Source organism: Castanea sativa, chromosome 2 (assembly GCF_040712315.1).
Source record: "Castanea sativa cultivar Marrone di Chiusa Pesio chromosome 2, ASM4071231v1".
NCBI lineage: Eukaryota > Viridiplantae > Streptophyta > Magnoliopsida > Fagales > Fagaceae > Castanea > Castanea sativa.
In genome coordinates this window covers 52,619,196-52,641,997 of record NC_134014.1, presented here as the reverse complement: position 1 = coordinate 52,641,997, position 22,802 = coordinate 52,619,196, and the positions used below count along the sequence as shown (strand labels likewise).

Here is a 22,802-nt window from a genome sequence, read left to right as displayed (position 1 = left end):
TTAGAACAAGCCTTCAAATTTCGTTGTTCATTTTAGCAATTTTATCTTTTCTCCATCTATTGCATATTAAGATATTTGTGATAATAAATTGTGGAATGTGGTTTATCTAGTCCATTGATAACATATTGGAAAGAATATTATCAATCTATACATAATTAAAGTGAAAATTCAACAATTAAGCTAATCTGCTTAATTTTGTGTTACACTTTCTTATAATAGATTGTAAAACTACTCTAATTTTATACCAAGTATCCATACAATTTTAATACTTCCAATTTGCTTAGAGCCTTGGCATCATCAATTCATGCAAAAAAATCTTTATTTTATTATAAGAAACTACTTATACTATTTTACTTAATTACTTTTTAAAACACATCACATTAGATTATTTATTCAACATTCTATTTTATTTATATAATCATTTCTCATTTTTTATATATATATTTTTTCTTTTACCTCTCTCTCTCTCTCTCTCTCTATTTTAGTAACCATTTCTCTCCTCTCAACCCTCATGTCTCTCTCATCCTAGCTCTCTTTTCCAATGTCCCTCTCTAAGATCTCTCATCTTAGCTCTCTCTTTGGCAAACAAAGAAATCTCTCTGTATCAAACTTGTTAGAGAATTAGAGACCCAAAGAAAATTGTGCATGTGTCTCTCTCTCTCAAAGCTCATTATTGTCATATCTCTCTCATCTGAGTTTAAATGTTCCACCACCATTGGGTTTGTGTCTCAAAGACAAGTCAGTTGTTGCGTCGCCGATCAGGTTTGGGTTTGATTTTTCTTAGGTTTGGGTTAATGGGTTTTTCGTTGATGCTTTGATTTGTGTCCTAAGTTGATGATATGAGCAATTATTATGAAGTAAATGTCATAAGTTGGACTTTTATTGTAAACATAAAAGTTAAAATAAAAAACTATTATGGAATAGGTTTGTGCTTTAATTTATACTAGTGTGTAGCTCTTTGCATATGCACGGGTACAATTTTAAAAAATCACAATTATACGGTTTAGATTATACATTTTTTTAGAAAATGTTCAAATTATACATGGTATTAGCTTACACTTTTTTTTAACCTTACATTTATAAAAATATATAATGGTTATATATATAATTTAGGCTAAAATGTAAAACTGACTCTCTAAATTTCTTTAAATTTCATTTCAGTTATTTAACTTTGTGTTCATTCATTTCAGTTCTCTAAATTTCATATTTATTCAATTAAGGCATTTCCGTCAACTTTTGTTATAAGTTTTTTAAAACAAAATCTAGAAAATATTTTTCAATCATTAATTGAATTTTTTTCAATTTAAAAAATTTGAAGAAAATTTTATAAAATTGAAAAATTAACCACAACATATAACAAAAGTTGATGGAAAAACCTTAATTGAATAAACTTGAAAATTAGAGGACTGAAATGAACAAACGTAAAGTTAGAAGATTAAAATGAAATTAGAAGAAACTTAGAGGGTCGGTTTTGCATTTTACCCTATAATTTAATTAGTTTTATACTTTTCGATTTTTGCACATAATAATTCATTTGCTACAAAAATTAAAAACTTAGATGAACACATGGTGGAAAATTGGACTCTAATTAAAATTCAATTTAGAATCTAATTGGATTTGGACTCTTCAATTTTTGTACTCAATAATTCATTTGGCACAAAATAAAAAATTAAATGGGAAATGTGGCGCAAAATTGATAATCCAATTAAAATCTAATTGGATTTTCTCTAAACTTTGGCTATTGATATATATATATATATACACACACACACACACACTAGTGTGTAACCTTGTGCATATGTATGGGTACACATATTTCATAGAGAAGATTTCTTGTGAGTATTTTAAATCAAAACTATACCGAGCCTGCACATCATATGGGTCATCATTTAGTGTTTCTAATGGTATATATAGCTTGTTGTGTTTGTTATCAGGAAATTTAAGGAATACAAGTTGATAGATGGAGGAATCAGCTAGTGAGGAAATTCAACAAGAAGAAAGTGCTTCAATAAAAATTGAAACTTCAAGTGAAATTAAAAATCAAAATGAACGGTTGGTAAATAAGGTCAGAACAATGTTTGAAAAATTAGAGCCTCCAATATCAACTAAGTGTCTTATCTACAAGGTTCCGTATATCCTTCGACAATGGAATAAAGGAGCCTACACTCCTCAGGTTATTTCAATTGGTCCCATTCACCACAACAACAATAGATTGCAAACCGTGGAAAAGCATAAAGTAAGATACTTGAAGAGCTTCTTGCAAACGGCTGAGATAGAGTTGGAGACTTTAGTAAGCACTATAAGGGAGATGGAAGATAGCATTCGACGTTGCTATCTAGAAACTGTTCAACTTAGAAGTGATAAGTTTGTGAAAATGATCATGTTGGATGTGAGCTTCATTCTTGAGTCTTTCAGGAGACACATACACAAAATTCAGACAGTTGACGATCCTATATTTGTGGAAGATTGGCTACGCAATACGGTGAGGCAAGAGTTGTTATTACTTGAAAATCAGCTTCCATTCTTTGTTATTCAAAAAATATACGACTTGGCATCGCCCTCTTATATCTGTTTTTCCTCAGGAAGAAGTTCTCTAATTCAACTGTCTTTTATCTTCTTTGATTTCTTCAACGATCATAAGAAAGAACCTGAACCCGAAATGGAAATACAACACTTCACTGATTTGCTTAGATTCTTTCAACAACCCCCTCCCCATCCCAACAAGAAACCAAACAGAGTCCTTGAAATGACACTTCCTAAGTACTCTGCAACACAATTGCATGATGCAGGAGTAAAGTTTAATGTGATTTCAAACAAATCCGTATCGGAATGGGACTTAAATTTCAAAAACGGGGTGTTGAAAATCCCGCGCTTACTATTCGATGATAGTACAGAAGCACGTGTTCGAAACATAATGGCATTAGAGCAATGTCGTCAAAGAATGCATTCAACAGACGAATACGTTATTTCGGATTTCTATTTAATATTGGATCATCTTGTCAACACTTCCAAAGATGTGGATTTACTTAGTGATAAGGGAATCATTGTTAATTGGCTAGGCGACAGCAATACAGTGAAATGCATGATTAACAATCTTAATTTAGGAATCATCACGAGCCGAATGAACTCTGATTACAATCTTCTCTCTAAGGACTTGAATGATTTCTATGAGAAAACTTGGCATAGATGGAAGGCCTTGTTAAGACGTCAATATTTTGGCACTCCTTGGAGAGCGACTTCTACTATCGCAGCTATTATTCTTCTGGGGCTCACTTTAATACAAACTGTATGCTCTATCATCCAAATAGTGCCTATTTTTAAAATTTGGTAATGTATGGCTAGTACATGGATGCATGAAGCACGTGCACGTTGAGCCAGAGTTGCAGATTTCTTGAGGAAGAGTTTGGATTGCTGTAAAATTCTTGTTTTTTCTTGATTATTATCTAATTGTTATCTGAATAAAGCTTGGATTGGATTGTAATTTTCTTTGGCTTGGATAGGATTGTTATTTGTTTTAGGATAGTATTTATTAGAATATTGTGATGAGGAGTTTTACTCAGGGTGGTCGATACTGTACTGGTACCGGCCGGTACATACCGTACCGGTTAGTGCATCGGTACCGGTACACTTCTATATTGTACCGGAATAAATACCGGTCATACCGGCCAATTTCGGGCAATATCAGCCGGTACTGGGCGTACCGGCCGGTACAGAAAAAAGCTTTTTTTTTTTAGTTTTGTAATTTTTGAATTTTTGAATTTTTGTAAGGGCATAATGGTAACTTATTTACATTAACTTATTAGTATTATTTGTTTTCTTAGTATGCAATGAATAACTAAGCTTTCTATTTTTTATATTGTGTTTTTTTTTTCTTTTAATTGATACTAAAGTCTAAAACTATGAATAATTTGTTTTGAATTGAGGTAATGTTTTATGATAAACTTTTATATTTACTATAATATAAGTGAAATATTATATGTTTATAAACATGATTCTAGAGATTTTGGTGTGTGTGTGTGTGTGTGTATATATATATATATATATATATATATATATAAAATAGCGGTAAACCTGAAACGGTACACTGGTATTGACCGGTATCCGAAATATATTGTACCGGTGACCAAACCGGTACAGCCTCCGGTACGGTATTGACTTCCTTGGTTTTACTTCTATCACGTTTACTTTTCAATTGCTCACATTCCATTTTCAGTTGTTGTAAGGCTATATATATGAACGTTGATGAAGTTAATAAAAGCCATCGGATATATTTTACCAAAATTCGGCAAGTAATCATTGTAAGAGATTGGTCTCCTCGAAGTAGACTAACGTTCTTTTATACCATTTTCTATCCAAACCAAGTAAGAGGGTTTGAGATGAGGAAGTGCAATGGTCATGAGATAATTAATATGAATAAATGCATACAGATACAAACCCTAAATGCCTAAACAAGGAAAACCATAACTAGTCTTCCCATGATGAGAACATAAATGGTGATTTGCTTCTTACACATGTATCAACAAGGCTACAACTGCTTCCACATTTTTTTGTTTTTTGTTTTTGTTTTTGTTTTGTTTTGTTTGTTTGTTTGTTTCTTTTTTTTTTTTTTTTTTTTGTGCACCAAATTTTTATCCTTCATAGATTAGAACAATATCCTATTCCATTCCTTGCAGGATAATTCATGACCTAGTCTTTATGGAATGCTACTTTTTCCTTAAGATTTGATACTTTCTGTTTAACCAAAAAAAAAAAAAAGAGAGAGAGAGAAGATAGAAAATTTATTTATTAAAAATTTATCTTTTTGTACAGATGCTATGAGGAAAGAACTTTCCTCCACCCAAGTTTCCAGACAACCTCGCAAGCAAGCGTCTTTTGCCAAAACATGAGAAGCATGATTACAAATACAACTATATTTATAGAGGACAACTATTTCTGTCTTGTTGCATACCATTAAACATCATCTACTAAGACACCAAATGAGTGAAGGCAGAATTCAGATTGGTCTATAGAAGCAAATAGAGTAGCACAATCCCCTTCAAAACTTGATGCAAGCAGCAAGCCCAATTCGGTACCAAAATTCAAAGACTGCAACACCACATTTGCATACATCTGCATGCCCAGCATCTTCGTTCCACCATAGATTGTGGCGCATTGAACCACAATAACATCATCTGTAATCAGTATCAAGATTTGACAAGATTCTACAAGCGCCCTTGGAGAACCAACTACACATATGGAGGAACATATTGCAGCGTTACTACTTTTAATTGGCAATCCTCGAAGAAGTGCTTCTACCATCGCGGCTATTATCCCTTCAGTGCCCACTCTCATACAAACCATATGTACTTTCTAAATTCAGATATCTAACTATAGAAAGTTATAGAGGCACTTGCTAGCCTTAAAAAGACATATCTACGGAGCTAAAGTTTGGATCAACTATGAATTTGGGATCAATATATTTTTACTTAAAACAACTACTCACTAATCAGGGTCTGACATAAACTTTGCCAAACAAAAATTAGTAATTAATTAAACTTTGTTATATTTAATTTAACAATGCAATCAAGCTTTAGTTCCAAAATTTGGGGTTGACAACGGATCTTCACTGACTAAATCAATGTCATTCACATGTATATATTTCCATCATTCTATCAGTCGGACCGTGAGATATGTCATTTTACCTGAAAACTAATTAGTGTTGAGAAAGACAAACTTAAGTCTTTTATGGCATTCAATACTATACCCATTGGGCCTGTTTTTAAAACGATTGTAGAGAGTCAAATCATGGTCCTCCAAACTCGCCTCACAACAATGCTCCCACAGCTTGAACCCATGACCTCGGCTATACTGCTTGAAAGTGCACTATCGTAGTTGCTAGATGTTGTTTTAGGTCCTCAATTTTAATTATGACCTAATTTATTTTAGGCTAAACACAATTACAGTGGAATTTACATAATTAGCTAATTAATTAACTGAAGCACCCAAAAATTGCATGGATAACATAATTGAGCAAAGCAATAATGTAAAAGCTAATTATAAGTAAAGACTAGCCTCTAAGCACGCGCTCACGCGCGTGCTCAGAGGCTCTTCTATTTTTTTGGAAATATGTTAATAATTTGCATCCATTATAATTTTGGATTACTATATTTTCCCATCACAAAATTTGATACTTAAATTTTGTGCTTTTTTTAATAGCAATTCAAACACAAACTCTCACTAACATATTTTCAAAAGTTTTCACTTTTTTTTTTATATAGGAATTCAAACACAAACAAAACTTGAGGATAATTCAGTAAAAATATATCATTAACTCCCACATAAAACTAAACTATTCTTTTTTTCATCAAATCCTAAATTTCAACCTCTTTTATCTCTCCCTCTAATTTTAAAAATTGCTGCTTTTTTAAAATTGCTATTCCTTTAAAGTTTCAATTCTCACTTTTTTTTTTCTTCTAAATCTCTTCTTCCCTATTTGAAAAGTATATTTTCTATTTGAATTCGGTTACTTCTTGGTCCTTCCTTTCTTTTATTTTTTATTTTATTTTGTTAAACTCAAACACTCTTAATTGTTCAATTACTTTTTTTTTAATCTTTTTTTTTTGGGGAAGTACTTTTTTTTTTTTTGAACCATTTAGGGAAGTATGTTGGGTTACTTTAAAGAAAAGAAAGAAAAAAATGTCAAAACAAAAAATTCACCTCTCAAAATCTCAATTTTTTAAATCTCAAACAAAAATAATTGAATTTAAACAAAGTGATAAACATCAATTTGTTACTGATAAACTTCTCAAATTCAAATCCTTTAAAAAGAGTTTGTGTTTGAGTGAAAAGTTTGAAAATATCCACACACAAAAGGAAAAGATAAGCCAAGAAAAAAAAAATCCGATACACATAGATAAGTATATTTTCTATTTGAATTCGGTTACTTCTTGGTCCTTCCTTTATTTTCTTTTTTTTTTCCTTTTTTTTTTTAACTCAAATACTCTTAATTGTTCGATTACTCTTTTTTTTTTTTTTTTTTTTTAAATTAGATAAGTATGTTGGGTTACTTTGAAGAAAAGAAAAAAAAAATTCTCCTCTCAAAATCACGATTTTTTTTTTTAATCTCAAACAAAAACAATTGAAAATTTTTTTTGCAAGCAAACAAAAATAATTGAATTTAAAACTAAGTGATAAACATCAATTCGTTATTGATAAACTTCTAGATTCAAAATCTTTAAAAAGAGTTTGTGTTTGACTGAAAAGTTTGAAAATATCCACATACAAAAGGAAAAGATAAGCAAAAAAGAAAAAAAAAAAAACTAATACACGTAGATACAAATGACAAAGGTATACAACAAACACTCAAATAGAGTTTTATGCCAAAGTGATTCCTTTTGAGCTTTATTATACGTATAGACAACTTCAAAAAAAAAAAAAAAAAGAGTTTGCTGTGTCAGTTAAAACTTAAAATTGAAAAGTTTGAAAATATCCACACAAAAAAAAAAAGAAGAAGGAAAAGATAAGGAAAAAAGAAAAATAGATGCACGTTGGTGCAAAGGAACAAAAATGAAGAAGGAAAATAGAAGGAAAAAAAAAAGATTTTGAGGCATGTGATATTGAAGTCAATCACAGGTAATAAGCAATAGTCAAATACCATTGAATCCCTATAAAAATCTCATTCACCCACAAGTAAGTACAACTCAAATTCTAAATCATTGGTAGCCATGGAAAGTAAGAACTCAAACAATAGTCAATGATGAAGAAAAGAAAGAACAACTTGCAATTTAGATTAGAGATGCAGAAGATAGAACTTGAAAAGCCATTTAAATTGTGTAAATTATGTTGAATTGTTTAGAACCTAAATCTGAAAATAGAAGAAGAAGAAAGAAGAGGACTTACCATTGAGACTGAATTTGTTTAATTTGAAGAGGAATGAGAGTAGATGTTACTAGGTTGTAAACTGCCAAAACGTACGTGAGTTTGTGGGTTATTAAAGTAAAAAAGTTTTATTTTACATATTTATCCCTGTTAGTTAAAAACTTGTAAGTATATAGTATAGGGGTATTTTAGAACTATGAAAATTAAGAATCCAAATAGGAGAAGCCTCTTAAATAATAGTATAGATAATACAAACCAAAGATAACAGGTAATTTGATATCAAAAGAAGAAACCTAAGAACTCGAAGTAAAAACATCTCCACAACCTAAGAAAGACACACTCATGAAGTCTTTTATAGCAATCCACATCACGCCTTATAAGTTTGTTTTTAGAGCGGTTGTAAGGAGTCAAATTGTAGTCAACAAATATAACTCAATCAAAACCTAAGGCCCTAAAGCCTAACTTTACCATCCTAAGACGAACACCCCTACCCAAACGGGAACCAAGCAAGCATATAAGAAACTTATAGGCTTTAACACAAACAAAACTTTTTATTTCCCTACCATAAACAATGTGCATTTACCAACTTAATACAAAGCATGCATGTCATTACCAAACCATGATTAAATTAGCCAAAGTAAAACACTTGTCAAAGAAAGCACATATGAACTTACAAGATAGACCACACAACAAAAGCTTGTAGTAATTTCCTTACAGTCTCAACATTCTAATCATACTTTTCTGATTAAATTTGCAACAAGTCAGCTATTTTTAAAAATTTGTTTGGTCCACTTAGTTTTATCTAAAAAGCTTGAAATTAAATAGGGAGAAGCCCTTATATGTCTAGTATGTACCATCAAAAATTTAGTTCAAAATAAATTTTCTATAATATATTAAAAATTATATAGTGCATCTGACTCAAATCTGTATAAAGTCACAAAAGAAAAATACTATAATTTTAACCTTATACCAAAAGCTTTGAGACTTGATTAAACCTTAAAGCTACATATGTTAGTACATATAAAAAACTAGGATTACAACCCATAACCTCATATAACAAACATCACAACACAAGTCAAGAAATTCAATCTCATAACTCATATAGATAATTTATCAAACATTTGGTAAGCAAAAGACACATGCTCATATTACTTGCACAAATTTGTAGTTAACACCACAATCACAACCACATATGCCAAAGACATTTCAAAATGCAAGGAAACCCTTTTTCTAAAAGTAACCCAATCTCCCATATAAATCAAAAACCCAAATGATTTCTCAAGAAACCCAACTCACATGGTTGCCAAACAACAAAATCCATTTTATAACTCATATAGGCAATTTGTCAAATACTTGGTAAGCAAATGACACATGCTCATATTACTTGCAAAAATTTATAGTTAACACCACAATCACAACCACATATGCCAAAGACATTTCAAAATGCAAGGAAACCATTTTTCTAAAATTAACCCAATCTCCCATATAAGTCAAAAACCCAAATGACTTCTTAAGAAACCCAACTCACATAGTTGCCAAACAACAAAATTCATTTCACTCCATTAAATTAAAAACCTCCAATAAGATTTTAAATGTACCAATAAACACAACAAACTACTTCTAAAACAAAACTCACAACATAAAGAGCAATCCTAACAATATAGGATAAAAACCCAAAGATATTAGAAGGTGGGTCATAGAGATTTTACCTTAGATTCATGTTAGGAGAAGTCAAACCATGAATAATAGTTTGATGACTAAAAATCTAGTGGAAGCTAACCAAGAGACCAAGAGGGAGGAGAGACTTGGTAGAGAGAGAGATAGAGGGATGTGTGTATTTGTGTTTGTATTTGAGTTTGTGTTTGTGTTAGGGAGTGAGTGATAATGAGAGAGGGAGGGCTGAAATTTTTTTTAAGTGAATGGGTGGGAGAAATGAAATTTTACGTGGGAAATGGAATTTGTTTTGCTAAAATTTAAGCTGTACTCTTTAGTGACGAATATAATTTTGTCACTATAACATACTTTTAGGGACGAAATTCAGATTTCGTCGCTATAGCATACTTTCAGTGACGAATTATGATTTTGTCGCTAAAACTAGGAAATGAAAAACTTATTTTGTGTGAATATTTTTAGCAACGAAATTCAGATTTCGTTGCTATAGCATACTCTTAGTGACGAATTATGATTTCGTCACTAAAACTATGAAATGAAAAATCTATTTTGTGTGAATATTTTAAGCGACGAAATATCTATAGCATACTTTTAGTGCCAAATTATGATTTCATTGCTAAAACTATGAAATGAAAAACCTATTTTGTGTGAATATTTTTAGCAACGATAGTTTTTCGTCACTAATGCTCCCTTTTAGCGATGAAATGATTTTCGTCGCTAATACTATTCATAGCAACACCTACAGTGACGAAATCTTTCGTCACTAAAAATTTCAACTTTTAGTGACGAAATATTTCGTCGCTATAGATTAATTAAGTTCCCGCCACAATTTTCCCCTTTGGCGCTCATATTTTAGATCATCAATAGTGACAAAAATTACTTTTCGTCGTTAAATGTTATAATTTTTTTTCATTATTAGATACGAAATCCATATTTCGTCGCTAAATCTGTATTTTTAGTGACGAAAAATATTTCCTCACTAATTTTCGTCGCTAAAAATACATTTTGTTGTAGTGGGTTGTCATGAGTTCTCTTATATAAACAAAAGTGTATTTTCATGCAATGATATTGAAGGACCCGTAGGCCTTTTTGTCATGTCCATACTGTTTAGATCGTATGTGTAACTAATGTGGAGCTCTTTGGTTTAGGTGATTTTCTTTTCCTTTCCCCATAATTTGTTTAGTTTCTTTCTTTATTTGTGATACTTGATTTTAGTCACCCCAAACACCCGTAAATAGGAAAAATATTTTTTGAAAATCTATTTAAGGTAAAACAAATGCAGTTTTATTAATTGTCTTGTTTCTTGTATAAAAAATAAATATTATCTTAGTACAAAATCTCTTTCATCAGCAATTTAGAAAATTATTGAATACTCCATGAATAATATAAATTTGTACTCCCCCATCTCACATAACTGTAGATATCATTAATTAAATTTATAGTGAGACCTACAATTCATGTGAGATGGAAGAATACGCATTTATAGTATTCCGGAAGTACTTAATAATTACCCTAGCAATTTAACACTAATAAATCCCATTAGATTGCTGTGATCATCAGACCTTGAATGTTTCTTATTAAAAAAAAAAAAAAAAGGAAAAAAGATTATGAAAAATTATAAATTTCACTTCTCTATTGGGCCGCAACTTTTCACCATTACTTTATTCTTCTTTTTATATATAGTCATTGCTCAGCATGCAATTTAGGCCTATTTCTTTTTATTTTATTTTTATACAAACTGTTCATTTATTAATTGTAATTGAAACACAACACATTTATAGTGATGAATTTTTGAGCTAGGAAGGTTTTATGGAATTAAACTTGGAAATTTTCTTTGCCGATTCTATGCAAAGTGCAAACTTCTGGGCTTAAATAAGGTCAATAAAAGCTAACCCTGTTTGTTATTAATTGCAAGTTCTAGAAATGGCTAGTCTGAAATGGTCGTCAAAATCAGAGAACATGCATGCGAACTTTCTCGTTGTATTCTATCTAATGAAAAGATTCAAAACACGTGGCAACAACCCATTATGGCTACCGCTGCTAGAAAATTCCAGCTGAATCCTAATCAAAATAACATTATTTAAAATCTTATTTTCGATCGAATAATAATTTATTTTAAATAACACATCATTATATACCCTACAAATCTTAAAAGTATCTTAAGTTACTTTTATTCTCTTTTATATATATATATATATATACTACTATGACCATAGGCTCACGCGCATGTTTAAAAATTCTTTTGTTTTTTTAGGTAAATAGTACCAATAATTTTTTCAAACATGAAGAAAAAAATTCTAAATTTCAGAAATACTCTTTTTAAATTTAAAATAATTTATTAGTTTTTGAAACACGTAAAAATTCAAATATTCAATTGAAATAGTATAAATATAAATATAAACACAAATGAAGTTTTTTTTAATGGGAGAAAGCAAGACTGATAATAAAACCAAAACTTCGGGGAGATGATGACGTGTGAGTTCCAGAGTCGCCCACCTATGATAAACACACGTGTATCTCCATGAAGATTTGTACACACAGATAGAATTAATTACCGCATTGTCTCGTGTGGCTTATTTATGGAATATACAAACCTCACTCACTTTCCTAAAAACTCATCTAAAGTCCTCTCTGTTGGAATCATCTTTGAATCACTTTGAACCCTTTTGTCGTTTTAAGCCGTCTCAGTGATGGGTTTTCTGGATTTTGTCTCCGAACTCTGTGACTGTGACTGGCACGGCCACAGTAGCAATAAGCTCAAAAAACGCAAGCAACTCCAGGTAATATACATACACCTCTAAACACCATTCCAATATTTGCTTCATCTTCACCATATATTTCTTGTTTTCAGTACTTTTAATTAGCTTGTTAATTTTGATATTATTACTAATCTTAGTCTGTAAAAAAATAAAAAATAAAAAAACCTGTTTGAGTGTTAACGATAGCACATAGTAACTAAACAATATTATTGAATTCAGTATTTCTAACACATATAATAATTTTTAGTGAGTCAGGTTCAAGTTATATCTGATGTAATTTTAAGTAATTTTATATCACTTGATATTTTTTAATTTGATGCAAATTTTAACAAATCTACCGTTAAATTATATTATCTTTTTATATTCTTTATATTTGCAAAATTTAAAGATGATAAAAAATCAATGACAATGTCATCAATCAATTGTTTAAATTTGAGTTTTTGTAGTTTTAGATAATGCATATAAGATGAGTTTATGGATCGAATAGTAAATTATATCCGATTAGCATGAAAATTGACATGCATGTTAAGATTATATAAAACATGCAATTCAACTGTGAGATTCTCAAAATACAAATTCTACAAGTTATGGAGTGGTATAACATTATTTAGAATTACAACGGGTATAACTTGAACTCAACTCATTTTTAATATATATATATATATATGATAGTATATAATATGAGTTTTGTAACTTAATTATATTATCTAGTTTCTTTTAAGATCCATTTGTATTTGTTGAAACAATTAAACATTTAAAAAAAAATTAGAACAAACATATTTTAAACCCTATAGTTTAGTGTTGCTTTAAATTAAACCGCATGAACCTCAAAACTATCATGACATATAATTAGTTATAATCAATTATTTTGAATTTCAAATTATAATTAATCACTCATAGTCACTTGTGGTTAACCTTCGGTTTCAAGAATGCATATTATCCATTGAAATTTGATGTGGCTTCATATTTAGTGGTCCGATTGTTGCACTCAAAATGTCGTTTCGATTGTTAAGATTTTAATTTATTTATTTTTAATTAATCTCTTATTTATCGAAAGGTCAAAATGACCATTTTTCCCTTTATGATGTAAAATTATGTTTTGCTTTTCTGTTGGGTTAAACTGGCGGTTGCAACAAAGGGGTGTCTACAAGCCTATGCAGTATTGTTCTCGGAACTCAAATTTCTATTGCTACGAGAATGAAGCATGTAAAAACAAGAGCAAGACTACCGCTGATTACTACCAGTAGCACCGAGGGTATTGCTTGACCAAGTCATTGGTAGTTTACACTCAAAAAACCTGAACACGACCGAAGCCAAATGTCAATGACCAGCTTGTCCTTCACTCTGTCAACCTTCAAGGCTCTGTGCATCATTGGTGGACCTCACCATCATGTCTCAGGCAAGGCAAACACTGTGGCTCAGGTTAGAACTCGCAACCCCATTTCTCCATAAGAGCCATTGGTTATGAAACTAATTGCCCGTTCGGATCCAACGTTTTGCTGGCTGCGTTTTCCTTTTTTCTTTTTTCTTTTTTTTTCTTTTGTTTCTACTGTAGGGGACAAATGGGTCAGTGAGCGCATTGTGCGCACTGTTTAAGTACTTTTTCAGCAATTTTTTTTTATTAAAAATAGGTCTTGCAACACTATTCACCTATTGAAAAATTATTTTGCTACAGTTTTCAGTTTTCAGCAATAAGTTCTATTTAAACGGATCCTAAATAACAACAATGAACTCTGTCTCTCTACAGACCAAGTTATACAAGTGATCAAATAGACTAATTATCCCACCAGTGGCTTACTACTATGCCAAGGACGTGCTAGACTTAGTCTTCAATCATTTCAAGTTTAAATATAGTAGATATCATTGTACCTAAGGTTTAATTATTCGTATTTGATCTTTTCAATTAATAAAACATGTGTATGATAATTGGTCAAAGAAACATTACCCTGAACAATGACTATAAAGTGCTTCAATTATATTGGTTTTTTAACATGGGCTAGTAGTGGTAGTTAAGAAATGGTTCACGCATTACATAAAAAATATTATAACCGTTTAAGTTTACCTAGTCTCATATGCTATTTGCAAGAAAATATATAGACCAATTCGGTGACTCCTCTCTATATATAGACATGTTCTGATCTGCAATATCATTCACATCTCAACCAAGCATTCAGCAAAAATAAACCAAGCATACAGCCTCAAATATGACGAAACTTTTTACTTGCCTTCTAACTGTTGTGCTATTGGCTTTGGCATCCTCTCTTGCCTCTGCTCATGACCCTAGTCCATTGCAAGACTTTTGTGTTGCAGTTAGCAATCCCAACTCTGCTGGTATGTACCTACTCTATTATGCTTTTCTTGGAGTCGTTTCAAGCTATTTGGATTGATTTTTCTCGTTTAGATTCTACACATTAATGAAAACTTTCTGAGATTAAGATTCTAAAAAATTAATGGAATTATTTTTAGAAGCGATATATAATATCTACATGGGATTTTTTTTTTTTTTTTTAACGTACATGCATGACATGTTATCATTCTTTATCATTGAAGCCTCACATTTGTGATATTAACAATCTTTTCTTTTGCAGTATTTGTGAATGGAAAGTTTTGCAAGGACCCAAAGCTTACTACAGTTGATGACTTTATCTTCATGGGGCTTGATGCTCCAAGAAACACCCTTAATCAACTTGGGTCAAATGTCACTCTAGTAAACGTGGACGTGTTTCCTGGCCTTAATTCTCTAGGGATAGCCTTGGCTCGTGTTGACTATGCACCATATGGTCTAAATCCTCCCCACATTCACCCTCGTGCCACCGAGCTTTTGACAGTCATAGAGGGCACACTTCTAGTTGGCTTTGTCACATCCAACCCTGATAATCGACTCTTCACCAAAGTTTTGAAGAAGGGAGACATTTTTGTATTTCCAATGGGTCTCATCCACTTTCAATTCAATATAGGAGAGACCAATGCCGTTGCATTTTCTAGTCTTGATAGCCAAAATCCTGGGCTTATCACAATAGCAAATGCAACTTTTGGATCTAATCCTCCTATCAATCCTTATGTTCTTGCCAAGGCATTCCAACTCGACAAAAGTGTGATTAATTATCTTCAACAAAAATTCTAGTGTAATGATGAACCATTACACAGTTCCAATAAAGTTTGGCATTTTTAATTGTTGTATTTTTTTTGAGAAGGTTTAGTTGTTGTATTTGAAAGTAGCCATTTATTTATTTTTTATAGAGGTATTATGATTTGAATTTTTAATTTCTGTTTTATAATTATTATTCTTTATAGTCAGACTAAGATATCAATTAATTTTTGGTATAATTATTAACAAATAAAATCGTTGTTTATGTGTTTTAGCAGTATGACAACGGAAGAATAAATACACAACTAAACCTCAATTAGATATTGTTGTGACGTTTAGTATAATCACATATTTAGCATATTTTCCATTTGTACCGCAATTGTATATATTTTACTAATGTTTCATATTCTTCTTAAATGGCCAATGGAATGATAGTAGCTATATAATAATGGGATATTTTATAAAATTTACGTCATAAACTATCCAATAATATTTTTTTTAATTAAATTAATGTTTAGAAGGACAAAAGGTAAGTTCGCAAAAGTAAAAAGAACTGAGCCAAACCCACTTTTTGTATCCAAAACTATATTGAGGGTCCAACTTTGCACACAAATTCACCACAAACCATGCATGAGTGATCATAAAAGTTGTTACTTCCATAAAATTGAGTTGATTGTCTAGGTACTACAATAATTGTACATCAAGATCATCTCTGTATTGTTAGATATCTCATGTGCATGAATGACAGAAAATCAACTTAATTTGCAAGTTTTCCACGATGAATTACCATACTTTCCCAATTGACTACCTCTCCAACATTTAGGGTGTCAATTCGAGTTAGCGTGTTAGGTTTGTGTCGTGTTGAAATAAGGGTATTTGACTAAATGACTCAACTCGAACCCGACTCATTTAATAATCGTGTCATGATCCTTCAACCTTAACTCGACCTGTTAATAAGGCAGGTTGATCTAACCCAACCCACTTGACACGCTTAGTAAACAAGTTGTGTTGAGTTGACACGAATGTGACCCAACTCATTTTAACTTACTTAATATTAAATATAACATCTATTTAGAAATAAATTTATTTTACATCCCAAAAGTAGTGTATATACTTTAAGTCTTCAATCCACATTCAAAACAATATAGTTCAACAAACATATAATATCCATATAGAAATAAGTTCTTTACAAAAATATAAGAAGGTTTTGAGTTTTAGGATTTGTAGGGTTTAGGGATCTAGGATTTGTAAAGTTTCAATTTTCAATTATATCCCTTGTAAGTGTATATAATTACTTACTTTTCTTTTTAAGTTTAAAATATAGGTTAGATCTAAAAAGTATTTGACAAATTTAAAATAAAATGAATATTTATTTTTTATACGAGCTAAATTGGTTGTGTTAAATGGGTCATTTCGGATTTACACAAATAAATTGATGTGTCAAACGTGTCTATTGCGGATTCACTCGCTTATAACCCATTTCTTATCATGTTGCTTTCAAGTCAACCCATTTATGACCAAAACTTGTTAAGACCCAACCCAAACCCACAAAAACTCGTGTCGGGTTCGTGTCGTGTTTGCGGGTTGGGTCGAATATTGACAGCCCCACTCAAAAGTTTTTATTTAGCATCTAAGTTGTCTTAACAAAAACACAAATGGAATAGGAAAAGTAGTTTTTAATACACTAGCTGTAAGTCTATAACTTAATTATCCATCAAGATGAAACCCGATCGACTAATTTTTAAACTCCGAAAATTACCTGAGATTTACTCCATACTAGATATTACAATTATTTCCCTTGATTTTAAAGTCAGAGGTTGTCATGAGTTCTCTTATATAAACAAAATTGTATTGTCATGCAATGATATTGAAGGACCCGTAGGCCTTTTTGTCATGTCCATACTGTTGTGTAACTAATGTGGAGCTCTTTGGTTTAGGTGATTTTCTTTTCCTTTCTCCATAATTTGTTTAGTTTCTTTCTTTATTTGTGATACTTGATTTTAGTCACCAAACGCCCGTAAATAGGAAAAATATTTTTTGAAAATCTATTTAAGGTAAAACAAATGCAGTTTTATTAATTGTCTTGTTTCTAGTTTGTATAAAAAATAAATATTATTTCAGTACAAAATCTCTTTCATCAACAATTTGGAAAATTATAGAATACTCCAGGAATACCATAAATTTGTACCCTCTATCTCACATAACTGTGGTTATCATTAATTAAATTTATAGTGCGACCTACAATTCATGTGAAATGGAAGAGTATGCAACTATGCATTTATAGTATTTCGAAAGTACCCAATAATTATCCTAGCAATTTAACACTAATAAATCCCGTTAGATTGCTGTGATCATCAGACCTTGAATGTTTCTTATAAAAAAAAAAGGAAAAAAGATTATGAAAAATTATAAATTTCACTTCTCTATTGGGCCGCAACTTTTCACCATTACTTTATTCTTCTTTTTATATATAGTCATTGCTCAGCATGCAATTTAGGCCTATTTCTTTTTTTACTTTTTTTTATACAACCTGTTCAACACAACACATTTATAGTGATGAATTTTTGAGCTAGGAAGGTTTTATGGAATTAAACTTGGAAATTTTCTTTGCCCGATTCTATGCAAAGTGCAAACTTCTTGGCTTAAATAAAGTCAATAAAAAGCCAACCCTGTTTGTTATTAATTGCAAGTACTAGAAATGGCTAGTCTGAAATGGTCGTCAAAATCAGAGAACATGCATGCGAACTTTGTCGTTGTTTTCTATTGTAATCCTAACCAAGTAATAATATTTATCTAATGAAAAGATTCAAAACACGTGGCAACAACCCATTATGGCTACCGCTGCTAGAAAATTCCAGCTGAATCCAAAACAAAATAACATTATTTAAAATCATATTTTCGTTCGAATAATAATTTAGTTTAAATAAGACATCATTATATACACTTCAAAATCTTAAAACTATCTTAATCAACTCTAATTCCCTTGTATATATACTAGTATTTGACCATGCGATCACGTGCTTGTTCAAAAAATTCTCTATTTTTTTAGGTATATAGTAATAATCATTTTGTCTGAACATGAAGAAAAAAAAATCTAAATTTTAAAAATTTTTTTTTTAAATTTAAAATAAAATTTATTAATTGATATTTATAACTTTATTTCTAAATAATATTACTATTTACTAATATAAATATTTTTGATCCATATAAAAACTCAATTGAAATAGTATAAATATAAACACAAATTAAGTTTTTTTTTAAAGGAGAGAAAGCAAGGTTAATAATAAAACCAAAACTTCAAGGAGATGATGACGTGTAAGTTCCAGAGTCGCCCACGTATGATAAATACACGTGTATCTCCATGAAGATTTGTACACACAGATAGAATTAATTACCGCATTGTCTCATGTGGCTTATTTATGGAATATACAAACCTCACTCACTATCCTAAAAAACTCATCTAAAGTCCTCTCTGTTGGAATCATCTTTGAATCACTTTGAACCCTTTTGTCGTTTTAAGCCGTCTCAGTGATGGGTTTTCTGGATTTTGTCTCCGAACTCTGTGACTGTGACTGGCACGGCCACAGTAGCAATAAGCTCAAAAAACGCAAGCAACTCCAGGTAATATACATACACCTCTAAACACCATTCCAATATTTGCTTCATCTTCACCATTTGTTTCTTGTTTTCAGTACTTTTAATTAGCTTGTTAAAAACTACCTGTTTGAGTGTTAAGGATAGCACAAAGTAAGTAACTAAAACAGTTTCTTTCACAATGGCCAAGGTACACTAATAAACCTTTCATTTATTTGTTATATAACTCAAACGCTAACAATTGTTAAATTTATTATGAAAAAATTATATTATTAACATGATTGTAATGATATATTAATACAATCATAAACTTTTAATTACTATTTCAGCAAGTGTGAAGTGAAATCTGTTGTATTACATGATTGTAGTGATAGTAATGCAAAACCTTTTGTTGATGATATTAGACGGTGGAGATAAAGGTGAAAATGGACTGTGAAGGTTGCGAAAGGAGAGTGAAAAAATCGGTGGAAGGCATGAAAGGAGTGACACAGGTGGAAGTGGAACCGAAACTGAGCAAGCTGACGGTGATAGGGTACGTAGACCCCATGAAGGTGTTGGAACGTGTCAGACATCGAACGGGGAAGAAGGCTGAGTTGTGGCCCTACGTGCCTTACGATGTTGTCCCGCACCCCTACGCGCCAGGCGCGTATGATAAGAAGGCCCCACCTGGGTACGTGCGGAACGTGCTGGATGATCCAGAGTATTCCTCTCTCGCACGTGCCAATTCTTTGGAGGTCAAGTACACCACCGCGTTTAGCGATGAAAACCCCAATGCCTGTGTAGTAATGTGAAACATTTTGGGTTCGGATTTCTAATATCTTTGTCCAAGTATTATGGAAATATATGTAGGTTGAAAATTGTTATAAAAATACGTGTTATAGTGTTTAAATACTAAAAACAGTTATCAAACTCTCCTATATATGTGTTCTATTTATCAAAGGTGGTGCTTGTATTTTTTTTTTTTTTTTTTTTTGGGATTATGGATATGGATGTGTGTACATATATATTGCCATCGAGGCTGGGACTATCAAACTTTATGAAAGTCTCTTGTTTGATTATTATCAATGGAAATGCTTGCGAAACTAGGAAAGGTCCTTTGAATTGAAATTGTATTTTACTATCAGTGATCATGTTATCGCATGCTGGCATGTTTATTAAGTATTATTTTGGTTTTGAATCACAAAATGTATTTGTGATTTTGAGAAAGAAACAAGAAAAGGTAGTCTTTTGATCTACTCTAGAATAAAGTTTGTCATGGCTAAGATCATCTCTTGAAGACTTACATATCTTAGAAAAACAGAACATATAATTAATTACATAACTGCATGTTGTATATGCCTTTGCTCTTGCCTCTTGATTGCTTTTTTTGTCTTCTCTTTATTCTGGCGGTTGAACCTCCAAAGAGAATGGGAGAAGGCCAAGAAAGAAAAGAAGAAAGAGAAACAGTGGGAGAAGAAAGAAAAGGAGAAAGCCTGGAAAAATGGACAAATTGATAATAAGAAGCATAGACATAAAAGAAGGCACAAGGAGAAAAGGAGCCCAGAAGATCAGAAAGGAAGAGATCAACAAAAGGGAGGAGAAAATGAAGCATAAACTCTTGAGAAGATTAGCCTTACTGAAGAAGAACATGGCAATTTGGTTGATTCCTAGAATTAATGAAAGCTCAGTCTCTAATGGCAAAGCATATATAATTCTGATTACACATTTCTTCCTTATTAGTTAGAGAGGCTTTTTAATACTAGGGTTTGTTAACTTGCACGGCAGTGATAGTCTTTCTTCAAATTGTTAAATTTGCGTAAGTTTGGATATAGACGCGTTTGTGTTTGTGCTTGTTCCTGCATTTTTTGTGTGGTCCCGCGTACTATTCAAAGTTGGATTTCAACCAAAAAAAAAAAATTTAAATTGAGTTTTACAGCACTATTTACATATTTAAAAATTATTTTGTTACAGTATTTTCAGTTTTCAGTAATAAGCGGTATTCATACCGTGTTAAATGGTTTATTACAAGCATTTTTGCCATTCCCTTGCTTTCATGCTTCTGGAGCAACTCTTGCTTCACTTGGTGGAGTTTAATTTTGTTCCAAAGATTAGTTTACAACGAAGATTTTTCTTTGTTGGAGGATAATAACGTTTTAATATTGTACCACAGATTAATTCAATTCTCTCCCTCTCGACTAAAGATTAGAAATTTATTAATGAAATTGAATATTTGGTACATCAGCCAATAGAATGGCATTATAAGTTTATAACACGATGGTATTTTTTTCATTTGCTCAATTTAAATTTAAATAATTCACATATCTTGTTAATTAAGAATATAATTGAAGTAATTCTTTGTGTATCACTTGAAAATGGTTACTCTTAACTTGATAATGGTCACTTTACAAAATTTAATGAAAATCTAATTCGGTAAATCCTTTGTCATTTATGATTTAACAGTTAACATTTGACAATTAATGTATCTTGCATATGAGAAAAATGAAAAAGGAATAGGCCAACATAGAGTTTCACTTAAAGTAATCCTAAATTTTCTTTTACCTATGACGCAATTAGCGATCATATTCACTTGGATTTACAATGAGAATACCACTTAAACCTTATCTCTGTCTTCTCTCAATTTCCATTTCTAAGTGATTAAAGTATTGAACTCCACAAATGTTCATCTTAATGTTTAAATTCAAGACCTCATTTTTTAAAAATGGATAGAGTCAATTTTATGGTAGAGACCTAAACTTTCATGAATTTACACATTGTGTCATGCTATTTAAAGAATGTGACACTATCTATGTCATTAGAGTCATGATGAAAAGATACTCCATTTAAGCAAATGGAAAGGATATTAATATCATTAAAAGAAAACAATTAAGTACATAAATTACTTTTTTTTTAAATAATTATTCATCATTGAGTACATGACCAAAAAAAATAGGAACTTCACATCTCTTTTTTTTAAATGAAAAACTTATTACTAATATCTCTTTCCCCCTGTAATATGGATAATAAGCTCTATTTGTTTGTGTAAAAAATATTTATTCAATTTGATGAAAAATTTTAATTAATAGATAGTCTTTTATTTGTTTGAATTCAATGGAAAATAATCCAAAAGATACTAAAATTTTTTTTATAATTTTGAGAAGTTGAAACATTTTCCATATATTTTTTTTTTTTTCTTTGGCCACCAACACCACCACCATCACACTACCTTCAATGATGTGATAATTGACATTATGCAACCACTATGTGCAACAATGTTATTTTCATCATTGTTGTTGCCATCACCATCACCATCACCATCACCATCACCACCACTCTTACTAGAACCTAGGAATGGCCATAGACCATGTTTGGGTTAGGTATACCCAAACTTGACCAAAAATTTTACCCGTAGATACTTGATTCCAGATTGTTACTTAGATCTTTTTACTCATGGATACCTAGACCTGACTTGAACTCTATTTTTTGGAGTTTTATTTATTTATTTTTAGATTTGAAATTTAAAACTTTTAACTTAAAAAATTAAGAGCAATCGCATCAGTAGTTGCAAAATACAAAAAGTGTTCAATTTTGCAAATTTTAACCAAAGATTCACTCACATCAGCAAATGCAAAAATGTGCAAATATAAAAATTGCTACAGTAATGGTGCATATATGCATGGTTACTGTTCATGTGCAAATGATTTTTATTATTCTTTTTTTCTCTCTCCCCCTTCATCTTGCTCTTCTCCTCTGTATTCTTCTCACAACAAAACCACAAAATCACCCCTGCCCAGCCTCAACCATAGATCAAGGTGGCACCACAAATCAAGTCAGATGAAATCAAACTCTAAAATTAA

The 22,802-nt window shown here is 31.1% G+C and overlaps 3 protein-coding genes across 3 annotated transcripts; all 3 read left to right on the top strand.

The window, feature by feature from the left end:
• The first annotated feature begins 1,960 nt into the window (after nucleotides 1-1,960).
• On the top strand, nucleotides 1,961-3,331 carry LOC142625507 (UPF0481 protein At3g47200-like). Its single transcript, XM_075799149.1, has one exon. It carries the CDS (start codon nucleotides 1,961-1,963, stop codon nucleotides 3,329-3,331), a length of 1,371 nt encoding a protein of 456 aa, XP_075655264.1.
• An 11,124-nt stretch (nucleotides 3,332-14,455) lies between these two features.
• Nucleotides 14,456-15,524, top strand: LOC142626464 (germin-like protein subfamily 1 member 7). Its single transcript, XM_075800292.1, has 2 exons — nucleotides 14,456-14,618; nucleotides 14,876-15,524. The coding sequence occupies exons 1-2, from the start codon at nucleotides 14,492-14,494 to the stop codon at nucleotides 15,409-15,411; spliced, it is 663 nt and encodes a 220-aa protein (XP_075656407.1). The 5' UTR covers nucleotides 14,456-14,491; the 3' UTR covers nucleotides 15,412-15,524.
• A 3,321-nt stretch (nucleotides 15,525-18,845) lies between these two features.
• On the top strand, nucleotides 18,846-19,760 carry LOC142626428 (heavy metal-associated isoprenylated plant protein 26-like). Its single transcript, XM_075800252.1, has 2 exons — nucleotides 18,846-18,996; nucleotides 19,374-19,760. The coding sequence occupies exons 1-2, from the start codon at nucleotides 18,907-18,909 to the stop codon at nucleotides 19,758-19,760; spliced, it is 477 nt and encodes a 158-aa protein (XP_075656367.1). The 5' UTR covers nucleotides 18,846-18,906.
• Nucleotides 19,761-22,802: the final 3,042 nt, after the last annotated feature.